This window comes from Mustela erminea, chromosome 13 (genome assembly GCF_009829155.1).
Source record: "Mustela erminea isolate mMusErm1 chromosome 13, mMusErm1.Pri, whole genome shotgun sequence".
NCBI classification, from domain to species: domain Eukaryota; kingdom Metazoa; phylum Chordata; class Mammalia; order Carnivora; family Mustelidae; genus Mustela; species Mustela erminea.
In genome coordinates this window covers 24,217,180-24,243,821 of record NC_045626.1, presented here as the reverse complement: position 1 = coordinate 24,243,821, position 26,642 = coordinate 24,217,180, and the positions used below count along the sequence as shown (strand labels likewise).

Genomic DNA, 26,642 nt, shown 5'->3' with positions numbered 1-26,642 from the left:
GTCTCTGGAGGTGACAGCACCTCAAATCCAAAGGTCTGTCTCAGCATTGATCCTCCACACTCATGACTACCCAGGACTACCTATGTATCCCCCATGTCACCCCTGGGCCATACCTAGAGTGATCCAGGTCCTCTAGGGTCCCTGTCCCCTCCCCCTCCCAGTCTCCAGTCTGTCCCAGAAGGTGAAACTATAAAGAACAAATCCTAAGCCGGACTTGCCCCACAGGGGAGGGCTGAGAGGAAAGAATTTCTCTACCTCAGAATCAAGGTAAACAGCAAGGGGCAAAGCATGAGGTGAAAAACAAGGCCAAGGGGGCTGCTCAGGCCATGGCTCTTGCTTCTCTAATTCTCTGCCTTGTTCTTTTTGAACCTATTCATACTGAGTAACTTCAGAAGATTCCAGAAATTTCCAGCAAAGTCAGCCATGAAAGGTCACGCTGAAAGGGCAGAAAGTATCCTGCTTTGCCCTTAGGGGAGAGACCCCTAGAGCAGGAGAGTTTGCTCTTTTAGGTTTAAGGTTCTCATGGGTAAAGATATGTAAGAAAAACTCCGCCTGTATTACCACCGAGGGTAACCCCCTCACCAGCCCAGCGGGGGGCTGCCAGATTGTTACCGTGCTCTTGCCGGCAAGTCGGCGCTGGTCGGCACTGACGATCTGGGTCCTCAGGATGAGCACCTCCTCCTTGCGAACCTCCAGCTCCTCGTTGGCCAGCTTGAGCTGGTTCAGCAGCAGGTGGTAGCTGTCTGGGGAGCCGTGGGTGGAGTTGTTCTGGGTGGCTTGGTCGGCCACTGCCTTCCTCAGCTCGTTCAGGTCATTCTTCAGCTTCTTGTTCTCCGACTCCAGCTCTTGCCTCTGGAAGACAGCCCAAGTGACACACTCCCTTTCTCCCTGGACCTCGGTTGGGGGTGAGGGTCTCCCCATGCCATCTTCCCCCTCCACCTTCCTTAACCAACCTGCCCTGAATCCCAAGAAGCGAACAGCAGCCTTCTGGTTTTAACAAGAACACGCACTGTAAATGTTATGACTGGCGAAAGGCCAGTAGTTAAAACTGGATTTGAATCCACAGCCCTAAGTTACTGGCGTGAAGCATCGCACACGAGGCCTCTATGATAGCATTCCCTGAAGTGACTGACAGTGTTCATATTTCTAAATGTACTTGGCCATGAAACCCCTACCTATCCTCGTGGAAATGTCAGCTTAATTTTACAGAACATGCTTTTAACACTGGACTTCCTAGAACCTTAATACACTAATGCACTTGGTGACTTTCCAGAGAGCATATAGACTGCAGGATTTCCTAAACTTATCGCTCAAGAGATCACTGTCCACCTCTCTGCGCCGCCTCCCCCGCCCCCATTCTAAGGAGCACCACGTGGACTAAAGTTTTGGAGTATATTTTGGAGTATACCAGGAATACTCTTTTGTTGGTTGGGTCACATGGAAAGCCAACAACAGTCAATGCCAGTGGAAGAAAAACCACTTGTGTATAGAGTAAAAAATACCACTGAAATTCAACTTTAGGATGTATTTTGCGTTTTCTGGGCATAACATTTAACTTGGTGTTGGACAAAGTCAGACCATATATAGTTTGATAATCACACATATAATGCTTTTAAGGTCTTGCTGTATATGGGATTCAAAATTTCCCAACCCCAACTGCCGGCCCCCAAAAAGTGGCTAAGTGGGGGACTGGCTGCAGATTACAGAAGCCACAGGACCCCAGAACTAGGAGACCATATAAACAAACAATGTCTTTGTTTTCTGAACGAGGGCAAGAGAACAGAGCTGAGAAGGCTCACAATAAATTTAGAGGCCCTGCCAGGACTAGCACCCAGGATTCCCGATGCCTGGTCCAGGGAGTCTCACCTTCCAGCCCCGCTACATCACATCAGGCCTCCTTGAGCAATGCTCCGCAGGAGTGGTGGGCCTGCGGACCCCTCCAGTCCCTCTCATCCGCAGCGGGGGATGTCTAAGCCTGGAGCCCAGTACCCAAATGGTGTGCTTCTAGCCCCTTCATGCACTAGAGAAGGATCGGGACCATTTCTAAAACTCTGGTAGAGGGAATTCAGAGTATCAGCAAAAACCACTACTCATTGGTGGGGGGTGGGTCCTCCTGCAGTTGCCTCATCTCCCCCCCGTGCACTTGTGGGCAGGTTTTTCAAATCTGGTTTGCTGAGGATTAGGTCAGAAAAGATGGCTCAGTGGCCAGGTGTGTAGACTCGCCATCTGCTCAGACCTCTGCTCAGGCCAAGTCTACACTCTGAGAGGGCACGGTTGACTTCCCGCCCTCCATGCCCTCGGAAAGCAGCGGCCCGCTAGATATGGGTTGGCAAAAAGCCCCATTTTTCTTCCTTTCCCTCAAGGTCTGGGTCTGTTAAGTGAGAAACTTTGCAGCCAGCCTCCCCAGCATTGGTCTCTTGCAAACCCATGGGTCCCCAGGGCCAGCCTCTGGGACAAAGGGCACAGGTTGAGCCCAGTCTCACCAGAGACAACGAAGGCAAAACCAGGTCTTGTTACCTCAGAACCCTGGCCTAACAGAGCATAACAGAGCAGAGGGGTCATGGAGCTTCAGGAGTTTGGGACAAGTATTTGTTGAGGTCTCCGTGAGCCCAGCCCTGTGCTGGCAGTGCGATGCAGCCTACAGGACCCGAGGGAGCACCTTCCTCAGGGGGCAGCTGAGAGAAGGGGGAGCTTTTGAGCAGATTGGGAGCCCTGCGAGCAGCACTCTGTGCTGGAGTAGAGCCGTGGTTCTCAGGGTGGTGTGGGTAACAGAAACCTCACAAGGGCAGGTGAAAACCAATGGATATGGCAGGGCTGGGCTGGGCATTTGCCTTTCTAGCATGTCTGCAGTGATGCTGTTCCTAGACCACTCCTGGAGACCAACTGGGCTAGACTGTCTTACCGGTTCTAACGCAGCCTAACAAGTTCGCACGCTTGGGGACGGCTGTGGAAGAATGGTGTGCGGAAGGCCCATACCGCAGGCATCTACCACCAACACCCCCGCAGTGCTCTGAAGCTTTTAAGTATCACATGAGAAAAATAGGTCCTATCAATAATTCAGAAAAGAAAGCCCCCACACTTCTGTGGCTCCTGTTGTTCAAAAAGCCATGGGCACGATTCTGGGCTGTTCTCCTGGGGCAATGAAGCTGTTGCCAGAGATTTCCATGGTCCTATGAGTGCAGCCAGACTGACCACAGCAGAATGGATAAATTCCCAATTCCCAAGTCTCTGGGAATGGGAGGGGGGGTGGGGGAGTGCTCTGATGACTCTTTTCTGTACATTCCCTCCCAGCCCCAGAGCCTAGTCCTCCATCACTGTAGTCAACATAGGCCTGCTTGCCCTAGGACCTTCCACTCGCTGACCTCCCAGCTCTCATCAGGCCAGCTCTGGGAGCACGGGGCATCTCTCCATGCAGGTCTAGATCATTTTTCAAAGTGAATTCATCCCACTGGTCACCTACGACTTCAACTGGAACTCTATCAGGTAGGTAAAGACTTATGTGACATAACAAATACATATGTGGTTCTGGCCCTGGTTCCTGGCCCAGAGCTTCAAAAACTCTTGTGGTTCTTACTGATAGAGATGAGAGGAACAGCTTTCATTATATTTGATCTCAGGGCCTGGTTCCGGACTCAGGGATGCTAAAATCCTTGGCATTTCTTCTAAGTCCTAACAAGCCCCTTTCAGCCCCACCGAGTTGATGCCAGCCACCAGGGGAACCAGCCCTGAGAGCACTGCAGCTTACCACCCCACCCCAACCAACACCCTGAAAGGGAAAGAGGAGGGCTGGAGATCTAGCTAAACACCCAAGGCCAATAATTTTATCACTGGTGGCTGTGTAATGGAACCTCCACAGAACCCTGAGTAAGGAATTCGGAGGGCTTCGGGTTGGCGAGCATAGGGAGCTGGTGGGGTGTGGGGTACGCGCCTGGAGATGGCCTGTGAGCTCTGTGCCCCTTCTCATACACCTTGCATCTCTTCTGTTCGGCTGTAGCTGAGTTGTATCCTTTATAATCAACCAATAATGGTACATAAAATGCTCTCCTGAGTTCTGTGGGCTGTCCTCACATATGGTCAAACTTGGGAAGGGGATTATGGGATCCTCTGATTTGTAGCCAAGTTAGACAGAAGTGTGGGTCACCTGGGGACCCACCCATCTGATTGGCATCTGAAGCGGTGGCTGTCTTGTGGGACCGAGCCCCTAACCAGTGGGGTCTGTTCTAACTCTAGGAAGCCAACCCCTCGTTGGTGTTTCCTATGAGCACAGACTATAGCTGCTTGTGGTGAATACACATTTCCTCCATTTCTGAGAGGAAGAGACCCAAGGGGGCCTGGTGTGCTGATGGCTCCACTCGAGAACAGACTGTCATCCATCCTCCCCGCAGGGGAGAGTTCGAGGATCTCCTGTGCCAACAGTCTTACCTTCAGACTATTGTAGGCTAGATCTGCATCCTGGTCCAAGTCTAGGTCATTCTTCGCTTGCTCCCCCTGCACAGATGAGGAGACAGCAGGTGAGCCCGGACCACATGCAGGGTTCCGCAGGCGTGTTTCCACCCCTGGTCCCCGAGCTTGTTTGCACAAGTGTCCATACCCGCTGCCCCTGCCACCCAGCAGGACCACCTCCTTCCCACCTTTAAAACACAGCTTACAGCTCCAGGCCACCAGGAAGCTCTCCACAGATGACCCCTCTGCCGGCCCTCACCCCCTCCATGACTTTATTCATGGGATCCTCATGTATACAAACATGTATACGCTCTGTTGTGGGTCGAATTATGTCCCCACAAAAGAGACGTTGAAGTCCTAACTCCTGGTCCCTGTGACCGTAACGTGATTTAAAACAGGGTCGTTGCAGATCAAATCAAATCAAGATGAGGTCATTAGGACGGGCACGAAAGCGTCCTCACAGGAAGAGAGAGGACGTACACATGAGCGCACACACGCCCAACGCACGCAGGGAGGAGTGCCGCCTGAAGATGGAGGCAGAGACAGGAGTCATACGGCGCCAAGTCAAGGAACTGGAGCTGAGGCATACCCAGGGTTTCCAGCAACACCAAATGCTCAGAGAGAGAGGCATGGAACAGATTCTCCCCCAAGGCCTTTAAGACAGTATGGCTCTGCTGAAACCTTCATTTTTGACTTCTGGCCTCGAGAAGCATGAGAAAAGAAAGTTCTGTTGTTTTGAGCCATCCAGTTTGTGCGACTTTGTTCCAGCAGCAGAGGAAACCAGCACCATAACACGTATGTACTTAATAAGAAGTTTAATCAATAATTTTGTCCTTATTAATGAGATTCAGGAGTTTCTTTGGGGTGTTTTGGGTGTGTGCACAGGTGTGATCTGTTTTCCCAGCTGCTGCCTCCATGTCCCCCTCCAGGAGGGGGTCCAGTAGCTGGCCCCTACAGCGCTCAAATGCTGCCTGACACTAAGTTCCGAAAGATGTGGACAGTGGCACCCGGAATGCTAGCCCATCAGGACTCAAGGAACCCAGGACTCCTATGGTTATTTGGCAGCTATTGGACTTGAACTGTCAATGAGAAGGGGCAGGAACACCCTCATAAAAGGGGCGCTCAGGGCGATTTCAAGCAGCAGGTGACGGTCCGTAAATAAGATAGGTTTGGGAGCTAAAACCTGACAGTGCTTCACTGGACTATCTGCACGTTAGCAGCCTTAGGTCCAGCCTAAGGCCATCACCAGCCATGCGTGGATCAGGTGCACCCAGGTAGAGGGCCCAAGCAGAGCACGCCGAGCACCTCCCGAGGATGCTCCCAGACTCAGGCTTGTGGCGCTGACCACTGGACTCCCTGCCCCCGCAACCTGGGAAAGCCGCTGTCCAGGGTACCAGTCTCTGCCTGGCCTCCTGCCTCAGCACTGGTCTGGGTCTGCTCCTCACAGGCTGCCCAGTAAGAGGCCTGCACTTGCGTTCCATGGAGTGGGGGTGTGACGCGTGGCCATGGATCACTGTGGAGTGAGTTTGGTTCTGGGAACATGGAGATCGTTTGCAGTCTGGGGGGAGGCGTTAAGGTGGATTGGCAGTTATGTTTCTAAATGGGTGGCCTGTTGGGATCACCCTGGTGGCAAAGGTGACTGTGTCAGGCCTGGGGAAAGGGAGCTGGATGGACGGGAAGCCCAATACAGGGGCAGCCCAGTGGTCACAGAGGCCCCCTCCTCACAGCAGGCTATCACTCCCACGCTGATGGCACAGGTTATAGACATCTCTGTCCCTCCTCCTCCACAGCATGGCCTCTCTCAAGAGGCCACCCCACGGTGACAAGAGTTGACACACGTCTCTCCAGGGAAAAGACCTAGTGGCTTAGGATCCCTCTTGCAACCAAAGGCAGATCCAAGAACATGATCTTGGCAAGTTCAGTTTCAAGGTGCTCTAGAGGGATTCCAGAACTTCCACCCCCTGCTCCACTCTTGCCTTTCTTACTAAACTCTCAAAAATAAGATCCTTCTCCTTAAAGGAAGACCCTCAATTTACATCCAGGGCTGGGTGGCAAGCCTATGTTCTAACTCTAGTTCAGTGATTGCTTTCAAAGAAATGGATTTTTTTTTTTTAATTTGGTATCAAAGAAAAATCCTAAAGCCAAGATTTTAGAATTATTTGGCATTTCTGTGATGGTTGAAAGTCCGGGGATAGCTGGGTGGGCCGGGGACTTTGAGGTCAGGCACTGTCTGGTGTCGTCGATGTGGCTTTTCAAACATCTGACTTGTGCGGCCTGTCAGGGCAGCTTCTCTTCTAACGGACTGAGTCATTGGTAAACCTAAACCTTTTACTCTCCATTAGGAAGCTAATCGACCTTAGAGACTCAAGTCCACCACAAGATTCACCTCCCCACTCAGTGTTCAGAACACCCAAGAACACGCTAGCGATACAGACCAAGGTCTGTATTACATCTGAAGGGAAAGGAAGCCAGGTGTTACCAAAAGGAGAAAGGGTGCAGAGGTAGGAGCGGGGGCAGGGCTGAGATGCGGGAAGAGGGTCAAACCCCATAACGGGAAAATCAGGCCTAAGAACAGAGCACAGGCCTCTGACAAAGCCACCAGGAGGTCAGCTAATGACATGACCCATGTCAGAACCCGTCTTCCGCCCCATCAGAACGGGTCCTTCTACTTCCCAAGACTCGTGCGGCTCCTCCCTCCGTATCACTGCTCACTTCCATGGGCTCCGTCCACTCCCACAGCACCAGTCCACACCCAACCTTGCATGGGTTTGAGCGCTTCCGATGTTGTTCTTTCTTTTTCACCCATGCTATGCCTGGTCCTTCCAACCTGGATCACAAATTCCTCGATGGCTAGGGAGTTTTCTGACATATTTTGTGTCCTCTCCTTTCATAAGCATTTTGAAAACCTGCTATGAGCCCAGCACTGCGTGCTGAGCAGGGGCCGAGCAGGTCCCGGACAGAGAGGAGACTAGATCCGGGGACTCTAAGGGTTCAGGCAATACCCTTTCGAGACGCAAGATATGGATGATCATCCGGGCTGAGGCCAGGGGGCAATCATGGGACAGCAGGGTGAGCGACTGCCAACCTGGGCTTCCCCACCCGAGTGGGGCTAAACTCCAGTCCACGTCAGACTCCACATAAGGGGCGATCACTCTTCTCTGCTAAAATTCAACTGTGGCTTATATTTATACTTGAGTCACACATTCCAGTCCTCTTGGCGAATAGGGGCCAAGGCCACAGTACCTCCCCAGCCACTTTGCCTCTGAAAATCCCTTGCCCTGGGGTACTTGGCAGAGCCTCCTCCTGTCCACCTGGGGTGGTGTGGGGGCACCGGCAGGCAGAGAAATTCAACAGGACATCAGCAGGAGAAGCAGCCCTTCCCTGCTCCCCAACACCCACAGGACCCCAGCGGTCACAGCCTGAGCTCTGGGAGGACGTGGGGCCGCCCTGCAGGCTTGCCGCCCCCGCACGCACCTGCACCTTCCTGCCGTCCAGCTGCTCTCTCTTCTCCAGCTGCACCTGCAGCTTCTTCCGTTCCTGCTCAAGCTCCCGCACTCTCTTCTGCAGCTTCAGGAAGACCGTCATGTCCATGGCTGCCTTTTCCAGGCCAATGTCCTTCGGGGGAACACAGGGAGCCGGGAAAGAGGTTACAATAGCACCAGTGCCTTAGGGGACATGCAGCCTGCCTCTCTGAGCTGCCTCTCTTGCCTCTCCGCCCAGACATCAATCCACGCCCCAGAGGCAAAGCCAGTGCCAACCAACCATCAGTTCTCCTAGTAAAGTTGGCACTCCAGGCTCATTTTCTGTCTCGATAACATCTGAGTCTTGGCCATTTATATTCCTGTGAGAGCCACTTAAGATAACCGCTCATACATTCCCAGAATAGATAAAGACACAGCCATTTTATTTGGAAGTTAAAAGAGCTCGCTTATGGAAACAGTCTCATACCAGAGAAACGGTAAAATGCAGGCTTTAATGCTCCCTGACCAAGAACCGATGCGGTTACTTGTCCCTGCAAATGTGTTGTCTACACTCCACTTGATGAAACCTTGAGACAGAACCAACGCTGCCCGGCCACTGGACCTGTTTCTTCCACAGACTGTAGAGCGTTAGTTTCCCAGATATCCACCTTTTCAATTCAGGCCTGGCTTTGCCCCCTGGGTTCTATTGTGTGCAGGTGTGTCTGCACGAGCATATCCATGTGGACATTTAAAGTCCACGTGCCCACACGGGGGACAACAGAAGTCGTTCCACACGCATGTCAGGAGCGCACGGAGCTCACCGCTCTGGCTCATCCCAGGAACCAGCCTCAGTCTCCCTGAAGAGTGAAGTCCACCGACGGAAGCCCTTATGTCTACCCAGAAAAGGCCACACGTACACCTGGGCAGCCCGTCTGGAGCTCAAGTGGCCGAAGCCTCTGGGACCCAGACTTAGGCGATCGCAATGGTAGAACCAGGGGCCCCAGTGAGCATGCTTAGGCACTTGCCAGGCATTCATGGCCAGCAGCCTGTCAGACAGACCGCCTTCTTGTCCCAGGGGCCCCTTTTCCATCCTCCCCACCTTTCCTCTGTCACCCGCCGTCTCTCATCATATGCATCACACGTACCCGCAATTATAGTCCAAACTTCCCCTACCACCTGACTGTCCCCTGACTCTGCACCCGACAAGCCCCAAGAGGGGCCGTCTCTGGCTCGGTGACTGCTCCTTCTCCAGGGCTCACCCGCGGTGCGTGGCACCAAGACGTGCTCAGAGCACATTCGCGTTCGTGACTGTCTCTCCTCCAGCTCTCCCGTGTGCTCTGTAAGGTCTCATCTGCTTGTGGATTCTCTTCTCTTCAAATGCCAGAGGAAAAATTGTGTCTATGCACCCCTGACAAAACCACACACAGGTCACCAAGGCCAGCGAGTTGCACCGTATTTAGACAAAGATGTAGTCACTCAGCAAACGTGTGGCTCCAAATAGTCCAAATAATTCTTCTCTGAGTTTGATCCGCTTCTCGGTCAGAGAAAAAAAAAAATTCTTGCATATGTGTGGATATTCTGTATGTGCTATGATACTAAATAGGGAAGATAATCTCTATTTTAACAACTATGCTATTCCTTCTTCTCTTTTTTTAATTTGAGAGAGACAGAGAGGCGCACAAGGAGAGGAGAGAGAGAGAACCTCAAGCAGACTCCACGCCCGGCACGGAGCCAGACATGGGGCTTGATCTCACAACGCTGAGATCATGACCCGAGCTGAAATCAGGAGTCAGACGCTTAACTGACTGAGCCCCCCAAGTGCCCCAAAGCTGTTCCTTCTTAAGCCAGCCGCTTTGCCGCTCTGCCACGGGTTCTCAGTTTTATAAGAGTGACAACCAGGGATGTACCTTCTTTCTTTCTTCCTGGATAGTGGGTAAGGTGAACAGTAATGTATCCCTTTTCAGAGTAAATATTAACTCCAGGGTCCTGTAAATGCACTACAGGCCAAGTGACGCCTCCATCAGGAAGAAGCCCCAGCCAGCAGCAGAGGAAGTCCCCGTACAGCTGGTAAACCTCCAACTTTGCCTCCCCCCGCCCCCCGCCCCCCGCCCCCCGCCCCCCACCCCCTCCCAGAGCAGCCACTGTCCTGCCTTACTCACCTCCACCTGCTGAAGGGCGTCCTCTGTGTCTCCGACCTCAGATGTGGAGATGGAGGGGTAATTGGAGTCAGACTCTAAGCTACTTTGGTTTGATGGGTTCCGCCTGTGGCCTGGGGTTTGCTGTTGAAGGAGAAAAATGGGAGTGCTCATAACGAACGAATGTTAATGAGAACGGTTCCTTTTCAAAGGCCAGTAGATCCTAGAATTGGACTTTTGCCTTATTTGCCAACAAGAGCAGGTATCCCTGTTTCTGGGAACAATGGCCACATGGAGCTATTCCCACACAAACTTCACTGACGTCCATCTAGCCAACAAAATGACCATGACAAGGGAACCCCGTGGCAGGACGGAACTCCCTAATGAGTCTGCTCATGACATCCAAATCCCTGACACTGGCCGATTTCTCTGAAGGTCCTGTGGAAACAACCCATATCTCCTGGTCTTGCCCTGAAAGTGCAAACACACCGTCCTGTCATCGGTCCCCACCCCCCGCCCCGGAAAAGAATGTTATAGACCTGCCCCCAACTGGCTCATACTGCAACTTGTGCTCCCCCAATTTTATGAAAATAGTAAGCATATTAGAAATAGAGGTTACCATTTATACTGTTCATTTAAAAATACTTTTTCCCCCCTTGCATATGATTTGGCTTTGAGAGTAAAAACTGATCTTGGTCAGAAAATTCTGTATTTATATATGTTCCTATTTAGTTTCTCTTCCTGGTTTCTATGCAATTAACTTATCAATCTTGTCTGAAGACGCATTTTTGGAAGGAATGTTTACGTGAGGTAAAAAAGAATGATAAATCCTGAAATAGGACATTTCTACATCTACTGCGTTTCATCTAAGATTGGGAAAAATAATCAGACCCTGGGGGTCTCTCTGCAGTACACACCACGGACGCAGAGGTCAGAACTCGCCCCCACACCGTCACTGTTTCAACTCAGGAATTCCCCAGAACAGGGAACAAGACAGCATACACCTAGGTAGGATTTTCCTTAGGCTCCTGAGAACTCAATAAGACCGCAAAGCTGGGAAAGGAGCCATCCCTGGGAAGGATCACCCGGCCCCGTTACTTCCATGCATGGCAACTCTCAGCAGGAAGGGCAAGGACAGGGGCAGCGTGGTGGCCCGACGGCAGTGTGGGGGCCAGACTGCGCAAGAATGGCGTGCAGTGTCAGAAGTGGGGCCGGCTTGGGGCTGGGACCGGGGCCAGGACTGCCCTCCTTGCCTTGATGATGCTCATCTCATCCCGGAGGTTGTCATATCTCTGCTCCAGCCGCGAATATTCCTTCACGAGGTTCTGGTACCGGGAGCGCTCCTCCTCCAGCTCTCTCTTCATCAGATTCTCCTTGACAGAGTTTTGGGCAAATTCATCTGGAAAGCAAGCACACTAAGCTGCAGTTTGGCTTTCTGAACGGGTTCCTCTCACACGTATTGATTGACTCGTGCTTTCTGATTCATCTCTTTTTAAAAGGCTGCTCATGATGAGCTAGCTCCTTTTATGGACCCCTGATGCCTTTATCCAGCAACCTCACCCACCGTAGAGCAAAGGGCTGCTGCTTCTGGTGGCGTAAGTCTTCAGAGAAGGGGAGAGCCCACCCTGCTTTCAGGAAAGTGCAGGAGAAGCAGACAACCTACATGACATCCCTTCACTTAACACCAGCTTCTCTCCTGGGACCACGGTCCCGGCAGCGGCTAGCGCTGTCCCTGGGAGAACCCAGGCTTTGTTCCCCAGTTTTGTCCCCATTCCTGATCTTCCGTGTTCTTGAAGTGTAGAGAGACTGAAGAAGAGAAGGCAAATAGATCACATAGAGGGGCTTTCCCCCCACCCAAATTTATTATTTATACCAGTAGAAAGAAATCATTTTAAAAGGGAAATTGAAAAGTTTAAGTTTTCAAGGAGATCTCAGGGTTCGGGTGGGGGACAGACCTAAGGATGGGAGAAGGTGGGTGACTTGCTTAAGGAACCCACTGAGCCAGGCAAGGACTGGGGTCTGCGGAAACTCCCCATTTCTCTTAGGCCAGATGGCCCATGGGGGTCAATGGTGGTGTAAGGTTTGCTGGGGTGAGACCCCTGATTTCTCTTTCAGCAACATTAACAGAAGAAATCACAACATGCATTATGGATGTTATAGTTAAAATAAGCAGTAATGAGCTTTAGGTGCTCATTATGGGTCAAGCATCAAGCTAAGTGCTTCAGACGTCTGAGGTCTGTACTTTTATGTCCATTTCGCAGATGAAGAAGCAGAAGACTGCAGCTATTAAGGGACTTGCTCAAAGCCAGGCAGTCACATATGGTAGTCATTCTTCGAGTGCAGGTCCCCTGGGCTCCAAAGCCCATGCACTACTTCGTCCATTATGTGCGCATTTCACTGCATTCAACTCTTGAATCCAAGAGTCATGGCAGCGTCATGAAGACCACCCTTCTTTCATATGCATTAAAGCCTTTCCTCCAGTGCACCATCTTCTCCGTGTCCTTGCTAGGAGTCTTTGGGGGAAAAATCAGTGTGGAAAAGAAACTGAACTCCGAAATGAAAAATCAAGCACTTTGCACTTACCTTTCACTTGGCACAGGATTTGGTTGTTAAGCTGTTCTTTCTCATCTTTTAAGAGAGCGTTTTCTTGCTCCAGGACTGCAACTTGCTGAAAGGGAGAGCAACAGGAGAAAATGTTTTCGCTGTGCAGCTGGGCAAAGGAAAGGCTCCTTTTGAGAGGTCTGAAGTTCACCTGGTATGTCCAAATGCTCTTTTTAAGAAAATCAAGTCAGCTGATATAAACGGCCAACAGACACATGAAAAAATGCTCCATATCACTTGTCCTCAGGGAAATACAAATCAAAACCACAATGAAATGCCACCCTACACCAGTTAGAATGGCTAAATTTATCAAGGCAGGAAACAACAAATGTTGGCACGGATGTGGAGAAAGGGGAACCCTCCTACATTGTTGGTGGGAATGCAAGCTGGTGCAGCCACTCTGGAAAACACTGTGGAGTTCCTCAAGACCTTAAAAACAGAGCTACCCTATGTCCCAGCAATTGCACTACCGGGTATTTACCCCAAAGATACAAATGTAGTGAAAAGAAGGGACACCTGCACCCCAATGTTCATAGCAGCAGTGTCCACAATAGCCAAACTGTGGAAGGAGCCGAGATGTCCTTCAACAGATGAATGGATAAAGATGTGGTCCATATACACAATGGAATATTACTCAGCGGTCAGAAAGGATGAATCCCCACCATTTGCATCGACATGGATGGAACTGGAGGGGATTGTGCTAAGTGAAATAAGTCAAGCAGAGAAACACAGTTATCATATGGTCTCATTCACATGTAGAATATAAGGAATAACACAGAGGATCTCAGGGAAGGGAGGGAAACCTGAATGAGAAGCAATCAGAGAGGGAGACAAACCATGAGAGACTCTTGACTCTGGGAAACAAACTGAGGGTTACAGAGCGGGGAGATGGTTGGGGGGACAGGGTAACTGAGGGATGGGCATGATGGAGGGCACGTGATGGGATGAGCACTGGATGTTATACACAACTGATGAAATTACTGAACATCACATCTAAAACTAATGATGTACTACATGCTGGCTAATTGAATTTAAATGAAAAAGAAAATCAAGTCAGACAAAACTGCTTTCATTTTGAGGGGAAAAACAGACCGAAAGAAAAATCCCATTACAACAAGACAGATGAGCTCCCCACTCTTTATGGTCTTCCAGGGCCCACACAAACCTCATGAAAAGTCAGCACCACGCTCACATGCCGTGTGCAGGAACTGACGATAATAGGCTTTCACCTCCTGTGTTTGATTGCTTGTCTTGGTAAATTTTGAGCTCTCAAGTCTGAGTGTCAGGAGAGCCCAGAGCTCGCAATGACGCATCATCTCTGGCCTTCATCCCACTTGCCCTTGCCTGTCTCATGGGGCCAGCACACAACCTGGGTGCTGCAGAAGGAAAGGGAGCTCTAGTGTTTATCTTCTTCTTGAGACCCCCAAAGGAAGCATGAAGTGAATAGTATTGAAAATGGCACAGGAAGAAGATAGTAATTTAAAGAAAAATCCTCATCTGCTCATAGAATGAAGAATTAAAACCACGTGTGGCAAGCTTTTTAAAAAATGAAAATTTGTGGCTATTCAGGATCGGGGCAAATATTTGTATAGATTTAAAAATGGAACAATGCAGATGTGTTCCAGGAGAACTAGAAATTATTAGTTGTCATTCAGGAGAAGGGGAAAGGGGTCCATCTCTTTGGTACCATGGGCGTTCAAGTGCAATGGCGCCACTTCTGCATTTTCTCTCAGGACCCCACCCAGGGACCCACTTTGCAAAAGGGCACCGAGTTGTTTTCCCCACCAAGATTGCATCCCTGCCTTCATGACAGAGGCAAGGAGGTGAGTGCTGCAGAAACTGGACGGGAAGAGGAGGAGGAACACGTGCCCTTATTTCAGGCATCCAGATTTGAGTCCCACTTCCCTGGAGGTCCTCTGAACCACTGCCAAGTCAGCAGAAAAAAGAACCCTGTGATCACACCACCATCAAAGCACAGCAGCTCTGGCCAATAGCAAAGACCAGGAGCTTCTCAGCCACAGAGCACTGCCTCTCCACACCGCGGCCCCCCCTCTGTGACATGGACATGGAAAGGGCATCTGAAGAAACCCATGACATTAGACTTTATGGTGAAACACAGACTGCCTTTTGCATCCATGGTCAGGACAAACACGAGGATGCTTGCTCTCGACGAAACCAGTCAACGCTGTGCTAGAGATTCTAGATAGGCAACTGAAGAAGAAAAACAGTTCAATGAGGAGAGAATAGTCTTCTCAACAAACGGCTAGGACAACTGGATGTCCACACACAAAACAAAATTGGACTCCTACCTCACACTATATACAAAAACAAGCTGACATTGTATCAAAGACCTAAATGTAAGGGTTAAAACTATAAAACTCTTGGCAGAGAATATAGAAGCAAACCCCTGTGACCTGGGATTAGTCAATGGTTTCTTAATACAATGCCAAACGCATAAGCAACCAAAGAAAAAAAACATTTAAGTTGGACTTCATCCCAATTGGGAACTTCCATGCTTCAAAGGATACTATCAAAGGCAAAGGGCAACCCAAGTATGAGAGTAGATATTTGTAAATTATTTATCTGAGGTGGGACTTGGACCCTGAATATACAGAGTATTTACAACTCAACAGAGAAAAAGAAATCCAATCAAAAAATGGGGGGAAAATTGAATAGACACTTATGTGGTCAATAAGCACGCGACAAAAATGTTCAACGTCATGAGGGAAAGGCAAACCAAGGTCACAATGATTTATCACCTCACGTATACCATGATGTTAGGATACTAAAAGAGAATCACATGTGTTGGTGAGGATGTGGAGAAACCGGAATTCTCGTCTCCCCCGAGGCAATAGGAACCAGTGCAGCAGCGTTGAAAGCTCCTCCAAAGTTGCATTTTAACTCTAGTAAGACCAACCATTCCATTCCTAGGTTTCCAGGAGGAAGGAAAACCCCTGTCCACACAAGAACATGTACACCGATGGCTGCAGGAGCATTATTCCAGAGGGCCAAAGAGCGGAAACAGTTCAAATGTCCATCAATGAACCAGTGAACAAACTATGGCGGGTCCCGGTGATGAAATACTTTTTAGCAATAAAGAGAAATAAAGGCGCACCTGGGTGGCTTGGTCGTTAAGCGTCTGCCTTTGGCTCAGGTCTTGATCCTGGGGTCCTGGGATTAAGCCCTGCAATCGCAGTCGGGCTCTCTGCTCTCTCCCACTCCCCCTGCTCTCCCCCTCCTTCACTATCGATCTCTCTGTGTCAAATAAAATCTTTTTTAAAAAATAAAGAAAGAAAAATAAAGTACTGGTCCATGCTACAACACAGATTAATCCTGAAAACATGATGCTCAGTGAACAAGGCCAGTCACAAAAGTCACATATGGTATGATTCCATTTATATGCAATTTATATGAAATGTCCAGGACAGGCAGATCCATAGAGACAGAAGATGAGCAGTTGTCTAAGGCTGGGGTGGGGAGTGAGGGGGTTGAAGAGGGTGTGACTGTTAATGGATACAGAGGTTTTTTTGGGGGGGGGGGATAAAAATATTCTAAAATTAGACTCTGCAATAGTTGTAAAACTATTTTAAAAATACTAAATCGTACACTTTAAATGGGTAAACAACGGGTTGTGAATTATATTCAATAAAGCTACTAAAAATTGTTCCACAAATAAGCCAATCCACTGAGCACAGTCCCCTGTGCTCAGCATGACGGGAGATGAAACGAGGAGTATCAGACAGCCTCTGAGGGACCAGCTTCTCCACACACAGCCCCAAGACTGGTGAGTGATGCAATGAATGACTTCTTCCCCGGTTCAAGTCCTCGCCTCTGCCATGTTTGGTACATTTCATGATCTACCGGTGGTGGCGGGGGTAGGGGGAGAGGTTAGGACTCCTCCCAGCCTGTGTAGAAAGATATCCTTGGCACAACACCATGTTCACTGTAGCTGAGCCTAGAGGGTGACCTCCAGGGACTGTTGTCTAGGAGAGAGGTCCCTGATGGACCCACCTGCATCCCCATCAGAGAAACACCTTTCAGACTCTGCCAGAGCCCTGTGGCAGTAAAAGCAAGAAAGGAGGTCCCAGGGATTCTGGCTAAGGGGCAGAAACCTTCCTGATGTCTGAATTTCAACGATTCATGAGTAAATGCTACCCTCCCTTCCCCCCAGCTATGAAGTTCAGCTTAAGGAGCCTGGAGGTGAGGTAAGAGGACAGCTTCGCCCCCCACCTCCCCTGCAATGCTCAGCATGGTGTGGGAAGGGTCAGGAGAGAATTTCAACAAGGCTGGAGTCCAGGAGTGGGGTCCCCTGACCTCCCACCTCCGTGGCGGCTCGGAAGGCAGCAACTGTCTCAGGTGCGTCTGCTACTCTGGGGGACGGACGGATCCGCAGACGGCTGGCGTCCACGGCTGCAGAGAGAGAACTGCAGATGCACAGCATCTTTGGAGGCTTACAAAAAGCTCCAAGTACTTACTTCATCGACAGTCTTTTTACACAATCCAGAGCCTCCCAATTTCAGAGTTTTCAACGTCCTTCAACAGGTGGCTAAAAACTCTGTTCCAGGAAACTGTCCCTTCTCTGCCACACAGTGTTGCTGCTTTTTATTCTCTCTTCGTTCAGATGGACTCGGTTTCTAGCATGAGTTCTCCTGCGGATGCAGGGCTCCGAGCTCCAGCAACGAGGCTCTGCCCAGTGTGGGTCACCCTAACCCCGCTCTGGGTGTCTCACAGAGCCCACGCCCACCAGCCAGAGTATGAGCCCTTTCGTGGAGTCAGTGAGACGGGTGTGCTCTGCTGCCCCCCAACCCCACCCCAGGATTCCCAATGATAAAAGGCTGGTAAAAAGACTGATGCATGTAACTAACAGCACCACACTCTTCTTCATAAGCCAGTTATTGCCTATTGTGATGAACACAGCTGATGTGTGTGTCTGCGGATACTGCAGCCTCCTCTGCCGGGGAGGGACGGCTCCAGAAGCAGCGGCTCCGAGCGACGCCCTTTACCGATCTGGGCGGCCGTGCACCGAGCCTCGTTCTAGCCCCCCGGGTGGACACACGGCAAGGCTGTCCCTCGTCCATCAGACCCTTCCTGACATGACTTTCCGTGCCAGGAGCTGGGGAGGCAAAGTGAGCAACACTCTGGGTAGCCGCCTTCTGAGACCGTGTCCCTCGGCAGGAGCGAGGGACAGGTGTGTGGCAGCAGAAAACCAAGAAGGTCCGAGGCAGACTTCTGTCCGTGGGGTTTCTGAGCCTTGGCACCATGGACATGTTAGGCTAGAGAATCTTTGTTGTTGGCAGGGAGTGCTGTCCTGTGAGACACTCTGCGGCGTCTTGGCCTCTACCCATCAGGTCCGGTGACTCTGTGGCTCCCCTGCCCTCAAGCCAGCTGTGACCGCCGAAGGGTCTCCGGACGTTGCCGAAGGTTCCTGGTGGGCAAGGAACCACTGCTACGAGGGGATTTAGGACGAACGGAGGTCACAAGGAACAGAGGGAGGCCCCAGGAGTTCCCCCGGGAGTTGCAGGTTGTCTCAATCAGACACGCGGGATTTGCAGGGCGCCGAGGGAGCTCTAGGTGGAAAGAGGCCGTGGGGCAGAGGGACGGTAGCCATGGTTTGGGAGCGGCACGGCGCTGCGGTGCTAATGTGTGGTTTGGAGTGGGGGGGCGGTGGGTAGCTGAGAAAGGATGAGGCTGGGTGGGGAGCAGAAGTGAGAACTGGAGAATGCTTCACTCCCTTTGTCCTCGGGATAAACTCAACTCCTCCACACACCTCCCTAAAATGGCCCGAGCAGGGCCCAGCTTCTCCTGGTTCTGGTTTCCACCCAAGTGTGTCCCTTTTCCCCCCGCTGAGTTCTCTTCCCCAGCCTTCCTGCGGGGGTTTCTCCTCCTTGTCTAGCTCTGGCCCGTGATTCATTCTTCCGGGAAGGCCTCCTATCCTGCAGGTGTGGGGCGAGCCCCCCAGCTCCGTGCTCAGCTTACAGGGCCTGCCTGTCCCTCCGGAGACCCAGCCAGGCTGCTCTGTAGCCTCACCCACCTGCTCAGCCTGGGCCCAGGTGGCATGTCACACCCGACACACCCGAGCCCGCGAGGAGCCTGCAGCTCCAGTCAAGGGGCCTGTGCTTTCCTCAGTTGGGAAAAAAAAGGTTCCTTTAGTTTTTGTTTGTTTTGTTTTGTTCTCAAATGAATGGGTTTATGGTTGATTAAAACATCTAGAATGCAGGCGCTGCTTAATCAAACGACTCAAGAGAAACACAATCTGGGGGAAAAAAAAACACTCCTCGAGCATATCTGATTTCCTCTCACTGAAGACAGCTCACCCCATGAGCACATTTAAGTTAGCTTGGCAAATCCTCAGAATAGCTTCCCATTCCTCAACGCACATGCTGAAAACAGCCCTCAGAAGAAACCACGAGGGGCGTGGCGCAACAAAGAACGCCTGGATGCCGCCTCACGTGAAGCTCCACCTGGCATCATGTCCGGAGGGCAGGACTCTGGTCACCCTCGGCCAAGGAACGAGGCACAGGGCCGGAGCCTCTGAGTGACCCGGTTGAGTCACCGTGCGTCAGGCCACCAGCCTGCTTCCCGGGACTCACTCTCTGAAAACGCAGATGGCTTCCAGGGCACGTGGCCAGCCGCGCAGGCGTCCCAGCTCCCTCCCCGTCCTCATTCCCCCTTCCTTGGGGCATCTACAGTCAGTCATTGTCCTTCTGCACGGGAACACAGAAGTCAGGCAGGCCTGGGCAGGCCACCACCACTAGGTGGGACCCCAAATCCCCACTCCTGGGAAGGTAGTCTCAGAACAGTAACTTTATTGCAACCGCTTATGATCAAGGGGGAGACTTGTGGGAACAAGCCACGGTCAACGGCATGTACCCTCTGACTTGTTCTACTGTGCCAGAGTCTCCTTTCTTCCCTCCGTCTCCCTCCAAGGCTTTGAGTCATGAAGGCAGGCCCCTGAGGCCCCCAGCTTTGGTATTCTGAGCCATACATTACAGAGACAACTGGGAGCTTTGCTTTCCTCCTGCCTGCACAACTCTGGAGGTAGGCCCACGCTCCAGCTCTTCAAGCCCACACTCCACTCTGCACCCGGGAAGGGCAGCGCGAACGCTTCCCCACCACATGTCCCCAGCTACTGGCCACCCCTCCTTCTTCCCAGCCAGCTAGCCCACTCGCAGGCACAGCAGGTGACAAACTTCTGCAGCTAAATGGCCTCCCTTCTGCCAGCGGTCAGGAATGCAGGCTAGAGGGAAAGACACTGAACACAGAACCAGGCAGGTGTGCTCCCTTCAGCATGATAAAGAATACCTTTGCTCGGGTTTGCGACTCAGACATCATTCAGCAGCTCCATTTTCTCTTGGGCTGGGGCAGGGGGCGGGGGCAGGTGGGTCTTCCTGCTTGCAGGGCAGTGTTACCGGGAGGGTTTCTTCTACAAGGTTACTTGGGACAGTTCATCAGAACCAATGCTGAGGCTAAATCCCATCACGACGAGGCTAATTTAGTTCCTGCTAAGCTAAATGAAACAAATATCCCAGCTTCATGTTTAAGAACTGTCTTTACTAATTAATCTTCAGGGATATGAATTTATCTCAGAGCTTTTGATTTTGTCTTTTTCCAAGTTGAGTTAAAATTTAAACTCTTAAAAGGGCCAAGGGCAAGGTTTCTAGTAGAAAACCACGGGAAGAACTGGTTAGATGGCGCCTATCAGAAAAGGTTCTTGGGCCCCAACAATGAGTCGCGAGTCCCTGGTCCTCCCTGCCATGCACGGATCATCTAGTAGAAAGTTACAGGCATGGCCCTTGGAAGGGGCGACACTTCTAATTCTGCAAATTCCTGACAGGGTTTCTTGTCTGTCCTGAGAGGAAGGTAAATGGCAAGCACATTCTAAGTGGGGAGTTATTTGGTCAAAGGGAAGGGGGCCTCAAGAGGGAAGAGAGAGGTGAGGACGAACAGACTCCCCCCAGAGGACTGTGCAGAAACAGAGTGGGAGCTCACCTGGGACGCACGGCTGTATCAGGCAGGAACACAGCGAGAGAGACGAAGCCACGGGAGGACGCCCTCACTGTTAGAAGGAAGCGGCTGTGCCACCATTCACACAAGAGCCCCATGGAGGCCTCAGCAGAGTCCAGACCCCTGGGCCCTGCATCCTGGGTGCTCCTCCTGTCATTCAGCCTCCACTGTGCCAAGGCCTGGGCCTGAGAATGAGGGTGGGGTCCATGCAGGTTCAGGTACGAGAGCACGACCTCCACACGTTACAGGCAAGGGGAGAGTGAACATCTACTGAGCTATTGCTATGTCTCGAGCACAGTTATAAATCGACTTACTACTTTGAGGTAGGTACATCCGTGTTTGCTTGTAGGGAAACTAAGGCACAGAAAAGTTAGAGACCTTGTCAAAGGCCACACAGCCAGGCAGGGGGTATAGCTGACCTTTGCCCCAAGCAGTCTGGGTGCAGGCCCCGCAGTGAACTACTGTGCTACCATGTGTCCCGACGGTGCAGAAGGCTGGCATACGAAGAATGGTGATGTCAACAGTCTACAGCAGGCCGCAGACGACTGGTTCCCATAGAAGAGTGACAGGAAGACACACAGGGCAGGAGAGAACTAGTGTGCGCTCCAGAGCCTAGTGCCTAAGACAGAGCAGTTCTCTGTGGTTGCTCCATAGCTAATGGTGCCCTCAAGGTCAGGAAGTCCTTCAAGGTCAGATGGTCCTTCCCAATCTGTCCTCCTCCTTCCTCATTCACTCTGCCTCTGCCCAGTGGCCTCCTTGTAGATCCTCAAAGCTGTCCAGCCTACTCCTACCTCAGGGCCTAGACACCTGCTGTTTGCACTTGTTACCTGCCCCTAGAAAGGCTCATGGCTCAGCCTCAGAGAGACGGTCGCTGGCCACTAGAAGCAAAACCATACCTCTCCCTGCCCCCACGTCCCGCTCTATCCCCTTCATTTGGCTTTATTTTTCTTTATGGCACATGATAGATAATCTGTATTTGGTTCCTGTCTGTACATTTTCTCATAGCCCCCAATATTTGAGCTCCGTAAGAATGACAAGGACTTTAAAAATATCATTTCCTTTTGCCCCAGTGTGTAGAACAGTCCCTAATACACACAGGCACCCCAAAACTATCTGTTCAGTGAATGAAGGGCCCGGACTTCCAACCTGTCTTCCACAAGGTGATGTCCTTCCACACAGTGGGCGTGGGGTCCTCATTCTAACCACCACCAGCCTCCCTACACACCACAAGCCCTGGAGCTCTGGGAGCACAACTGTGTGTCTCCACTGCCCAGAGAAGTCTTCTCCGCATCTTTAGGGAAAGAAAGACTCAAAACAACCCACTGTGAGAATCCCACTATCCCAAGTCAGCTCTCTCTCCTTCTATTTGGAAAAACTCAAAACCTTGACCCTGGAACTTCCCAAGGTCCGTAACCAGCGGCCCGCAGATCTGGGACAGATGAGGTACAACTTAGCTCAGCTACTGAGCACCCAGACCTAGATGCTGTTCTCTGCCCCTCCCAAGCATCAGGGACCCTTGCTCAGAGCCAGGGCCCGCACCCCCGCACTGAGCCCGGCCTTGCTGGCTCCACCAGGCAAGTGCTGGGGCCGATCCTGGATAATGAGTTACGACTGAACATCAAGGATAGCCCTGGGGGCCACGTCTCTGCCATCACGGACACAGAACAGCTCCACCATCCCAGAAAGCACAGCTGCACACGATGGTCAGCACGGAGAGCTTTAGAAAATGAACCCATCACACAAGCTAAGAGGAGGGGAGGCTGACAGCCTGGGTGCAACTGCCCTGGAGAGAGGTCCCTAGGGCAGAGACCTTTAGCGGAGAGGGTGTGTGTGGACATGTGCCTGCGGTGGGGGCTGCCCCAGGTCTGCAGCCACAGGGGAGGAGGGGCGGGGAGGGGTCCTGCCCTCAGGGAGACCCAGCATCTCCCAGCTGGAGGCAGTGTAGCCCTGTGGCCAGACAATGAATATGGTCAGTGGTGGGAAGCCCAAGGTTTTCCAGGCCGCCAGCTCCAATAAAGCATTGGCTGACGGACATATCAAACCCATTAATTAACATCCACCCGCAGTCGGCTCCTCACGGTGCTCTGACTGTCTCATCAATCTTGTTCAGGGCACAGCAGCCTCCAGACAAGCCTGAGAGGAAACCAACTGTCTGGTTATTCAGCATTTGTTAATATTGGACACGGTGCCTTTGACAAATATTAAACCCTGACCAGAGACAAAAGACGAAGGGGGGTGGTGTGGAATAAAAGCTAGCTCCTCTCCCCACCCACTCTCCATGGCCTCCAGAATAGAAAGTTCTGGAAGACCCTGGAGAAGGAGGTCACTTTGCTTCCACTTTCTCTCTTCTTGGAGGGGGTGGACATTGCGCCTCATGAATCATCTGGGGCCCGTTCTCTCTCCTGTTCCCAGTTGAGGATTGGCTCACATTGTGGAGTCAGAGAAGGTACTTTTCCTTCTCTGCCTCTGTGCCTGTTCTCCTCCTTCCGGTGTCCTTGAATTGTTTTCTCTTGGCAGTTCCAAGTTCTCATTGTGTTTATGAACTAGCTCAACACACCCCCAGGAAACATTTTTGTAAGGAGAAAATGTTATGCTGTGCCCAGGAACAGTTTCCTATCACAAACCCTTAGGACAGGGCTCGACGCTGACATTTTTAGAGCGCTGAGTCCTCAAGCCGCAGTGCCCAAGGGGAAGCAGGTAGGGAGGCTCGGTGGCTGAGGAGTCGAGGGCTCTCTGTGGCGTGGAGACAGGAGATACCCAGGTTTTTGTGGGTTCATTGGGTGAAGACTTCCCACATGCTTCACCTCAATCAGGGGCCCACGCAGGGAAATTGCTTTTGTTTTTCTCCCGGAGTCACTAATCTCAAGGGTTTCCAGTTCTAATCCTGGCATCTTCTCTGCCTTTGGATTCCACTGCCTTGTTTTTTCATCACAAGGAAGGGCCACCGTCCATCTGTTCCCAGAGTCAGTAGACACAGGGAAGAATTCCACGGTTTGTGGGTTACAGGCTTATAGCTACACTGTAATGGGAGCTTCCTAGTACCACATGCTTTCTCCCAAAGAATGAAGTCCACATCCGGCCTCGTGGTGGGTGCGCAGGCAGGTCTGCCTGGTGACACATGGGGGCCGGAAGCTCCCACTTTCCTTGGCTAGGCTGGCTGCCTGCTCCGGGAAGCCCCACGTGTCACTGTATTCATCACCCAATCCGTACGTGGACCCCATCTCTGATGCTAGGGAAATCCCCGGGCCCAGGCAAAGCAGTGGCCGGTGGTCGGAAGTTCGGCCTGGGACAGGGAGACTGTGTTAGGCAAGCTCGCCACGAGCTGGCCCAACCGCTCTGTGGGCTTGCATCCATATGGCAGTCTGCGTGCTCCCCAGCCGGGCCTGAGGGCTCGGGCCAGGAGAAGGTAACAGGGTTAGAGGAAGAGGGATGTTCTATAGAGCAAGGTTGGGGTCCTTTCTTCTAGAGCCCCCAAATACCGTCTCATGGAGTTGGCCAGTTAAATGTCCAGAAGAATCCTGAGAGATAATCTACACTTAAAAAAAATAAACAGCTGAAGGAACTAAGGCCAGTAAGCTTTCCCATGTGCACTTGGTAATGGCAGGACAGGGAGCAGAATCTGGCCATTTCAATGTCTACGCCAGAACACTTTCTGTGATGGCAGTTAGCCAGCTTTTCTTTTCTTTTCTGTTAAGATTTTATTTGAGAGAGTGAGCACGTGAGAGCAGGGGGAGGGGCAGAGGGAGAGAATCTCAAGCAGACACTGCACTGAGCACAGAGCCTGACACGGGGCTTGATCTCATGACCCCGAGATCATGATCTGAGCCAAAACCAAGAGTCAGACACTCAACCAAGTAAGGCCACCGAGGTGCCTCTTGTCTGCTCTTCTTATGAAATATTTGAGAAAGAGAGAGAGAGAGAGAGAGCATACACAGGTCGGGGGAGGGGCAGAGGGAAAGAATCTTCAAGCAAACTCCCCATTGAGAATGAAGCCCAGTGTGGGGCTGGATCCCATGACCCATGAGATCATGACCTGAGCTGAAACCAAGAGTGGGATGCTTAACTGACTGAGGCGCCCAGGCGTCCGCGGCTCTAATTCTTAAACACTCAAAGTTATTCTGACATTAGAAACGCTGAATCCCTCCCCTTCCTTAGTTTCTCAAGCCCCATGACTGTCCAGTACCGGAGGCACGGAACAAGTAGGCAAGGTGCTATTTGGCCTGTGGGCTGCGGGTCACTGCAGAGACGCAGGAGCAGACAGCAGTGGCCTGCGTCCACAGGAGACTCTCCGAAAAGCATGTGGCATTCCCTGGCTTGAACAGTTCGCCTAGTTGAGGAGAAGGAAATCTGACTTTTGAGTTGGGGGAGTAGGGATGAATCTTGGGAAGTTCTAATTTATGGAATACAGAGATAGCCTAGAGAGCCCGCCAGCCAGAATGCGTGAGGCAGGCTGAGGCTATCCACACAAACTTAAGGCAAATACCCCAAGTAAGATTACTAAGAGGTTGCCCTAATTCCTGCGATGTCAAGAAAAGCCATCAGCTCTGTACCGTGCCTCTTGCTTACGAAAACGCAGGCCACAGAGCTGACTCAGCAGCTAACTCCAGGCTATGAGAAGGATGCTCAAAACTCATACGGGCACTCCTTTCAGGGGATGCCACTGCGTTCAGCTAACGGCAAAATTTGATCAACATGTCTTAGGTGGATGAACACGAGCTCGTGTGGGCTCCCCCAGCACGTGAGCACTTTATGTCTAAATGCAGAGAGAAGGTCCATTCCTGGGCACAAGCCCCAGTGAAGCCCAAGGCAATTTTAGAGGAGGAAGAAGAAACCGCCCTGAAGGGGTACTCTGTTAGCCCGCCCACTGCCACGGCGCTCTGGCGCTCCCTCCGGCCTTGACGTACCTTTTTCAGCTCGTCCTTCTCCTTGGTGTGGGTATCCTCCAGGATCTTGCGCTCCGAGTGGGCCCTCTGCAGCTCAGCCCGCAGGCTCTCGACCTCCTCCTGCAGCCTCAGGCTGCTGTCCCCGCTGTGGCCCTGCTGGTAGCGGGCCAGCTCCTTCTTCAGCTTCTCTACCTCCATGGTGTGCGTGGAGGTGACCGCCGACAGCTGCTCCGACAGCGTCCTGAACTCTTTATTCTGTGAGCGCCCCGGCAGAGGAGGAGAGAGGAGAAAGAGCGGAGAGCAAGGTTATAGAGGCAGGCAGAAACCACGAAGGCAATTAAGGAAGGAGCTTCCAACGTGGAATTCGAGTTTGCAATCACGGCACGCTTGAGTGCTCTGCTGGCATCCCCCAGCAGAACTCTGTTGGGAACCTGGGGGCAAGAGAGGGAAAGAAAGAACTCACTGAAGGGACGTTCAAGAAGTGTCCGTGAGCAGTGGCAGAGCTGGAAGCTGGCTGACGGCGGTCAGTCTTGTGTGTGTGGCTGGACAGACCTCACAGCCCATTTTTAAATTGTTGGAACAATTTAATAGCTGGCTTCACAGATCCGCAGCCTTTGCTTTTCAGGTTTTCGTGGTCTTTCGCAAGGGGCCCTCCCGCCCTTGGACTCGCTGGCACAAAACACTGCAACCTAATCGCTAGCTCTGAGACAAAGGACCCCTTCAGCATCCCCTCTTCCAAGGAGGCCCTCCATGGGGCCGAGGGATCCTTCTCGCCACCTGTCAGCTTGCCCTGGCGGACTCTGACGCCACACATGGAGGCCCCCGCAGATTCTGCCCGTGCTGTGTCCCCGCGGACTAGACACGCAGACCTACAACAGGCAAGCGAGCAGCCCCCCAGTGTGCCCGGTGCAGATTTGGAAGGAGACAGCACCCCAGATGGGCTCACACAGAGGGAGCACCGAGGACCCAGAACCAGTGTCAACAGCTCGTGTCAACATAGGCAAAACCTCATGGTCCAGGAGGCGAGAGGAGCAGCTGAGAGTGGCCGGTGGGGACAGGGAAGAAGGGGTTCTCCAAGTAAGCAACAGATTGTCACTCATTATTCTTCGTTGGCT

The 26,642-nt window shown here is 51.8% G+C and overlaps 1 protein-coding gene across 5 annotated transcripts in view; it reads right to left on the bottom strand.

Moving 5' to 3' along the window:
• MYO5B (myosin VB) overlaps window positions 1-26,642 on the bottom strand; it is a 339,234-nt gene that overhangs the window by 28,479 nt on the left and 284,113 nt on the right. For all 5 annotated transcript variants that reach the window (XM_032310014.1, XM_032310013.1, XM_032310011.1 and 2 more), the window contains 7 exons: window positions 25,549-25,782; window positions 12,623-12,707; window positions 11,293-11,438; window positions 10,064-10,183; window positions 7,918-8,058; window positions 4,423-4,488; window positions 613-852 (listed from right to left, as the gene is read on the bottom strand). In XM_032310014.1, coding sequence (XP_032165905.1) covers window positions 613-852; window positions 4,423-4,488; window positions 7,918-8,058; window positions 10,064-10,183; window positions 11,293-11,438; window positions 12,623-12,707; window positions 25,549-25,782 — 1,032 coding nt within the window. The remainder of the gene's footprint in view (window positions 1-612; window positions 853-4,422; window positions 4,489-7,917; window positions 8,059-10,063; window positions 10,184-11,292; window positions 11,439-12,622; window positions 12,708-25,548; window positions 25,783-26,642) is intronic.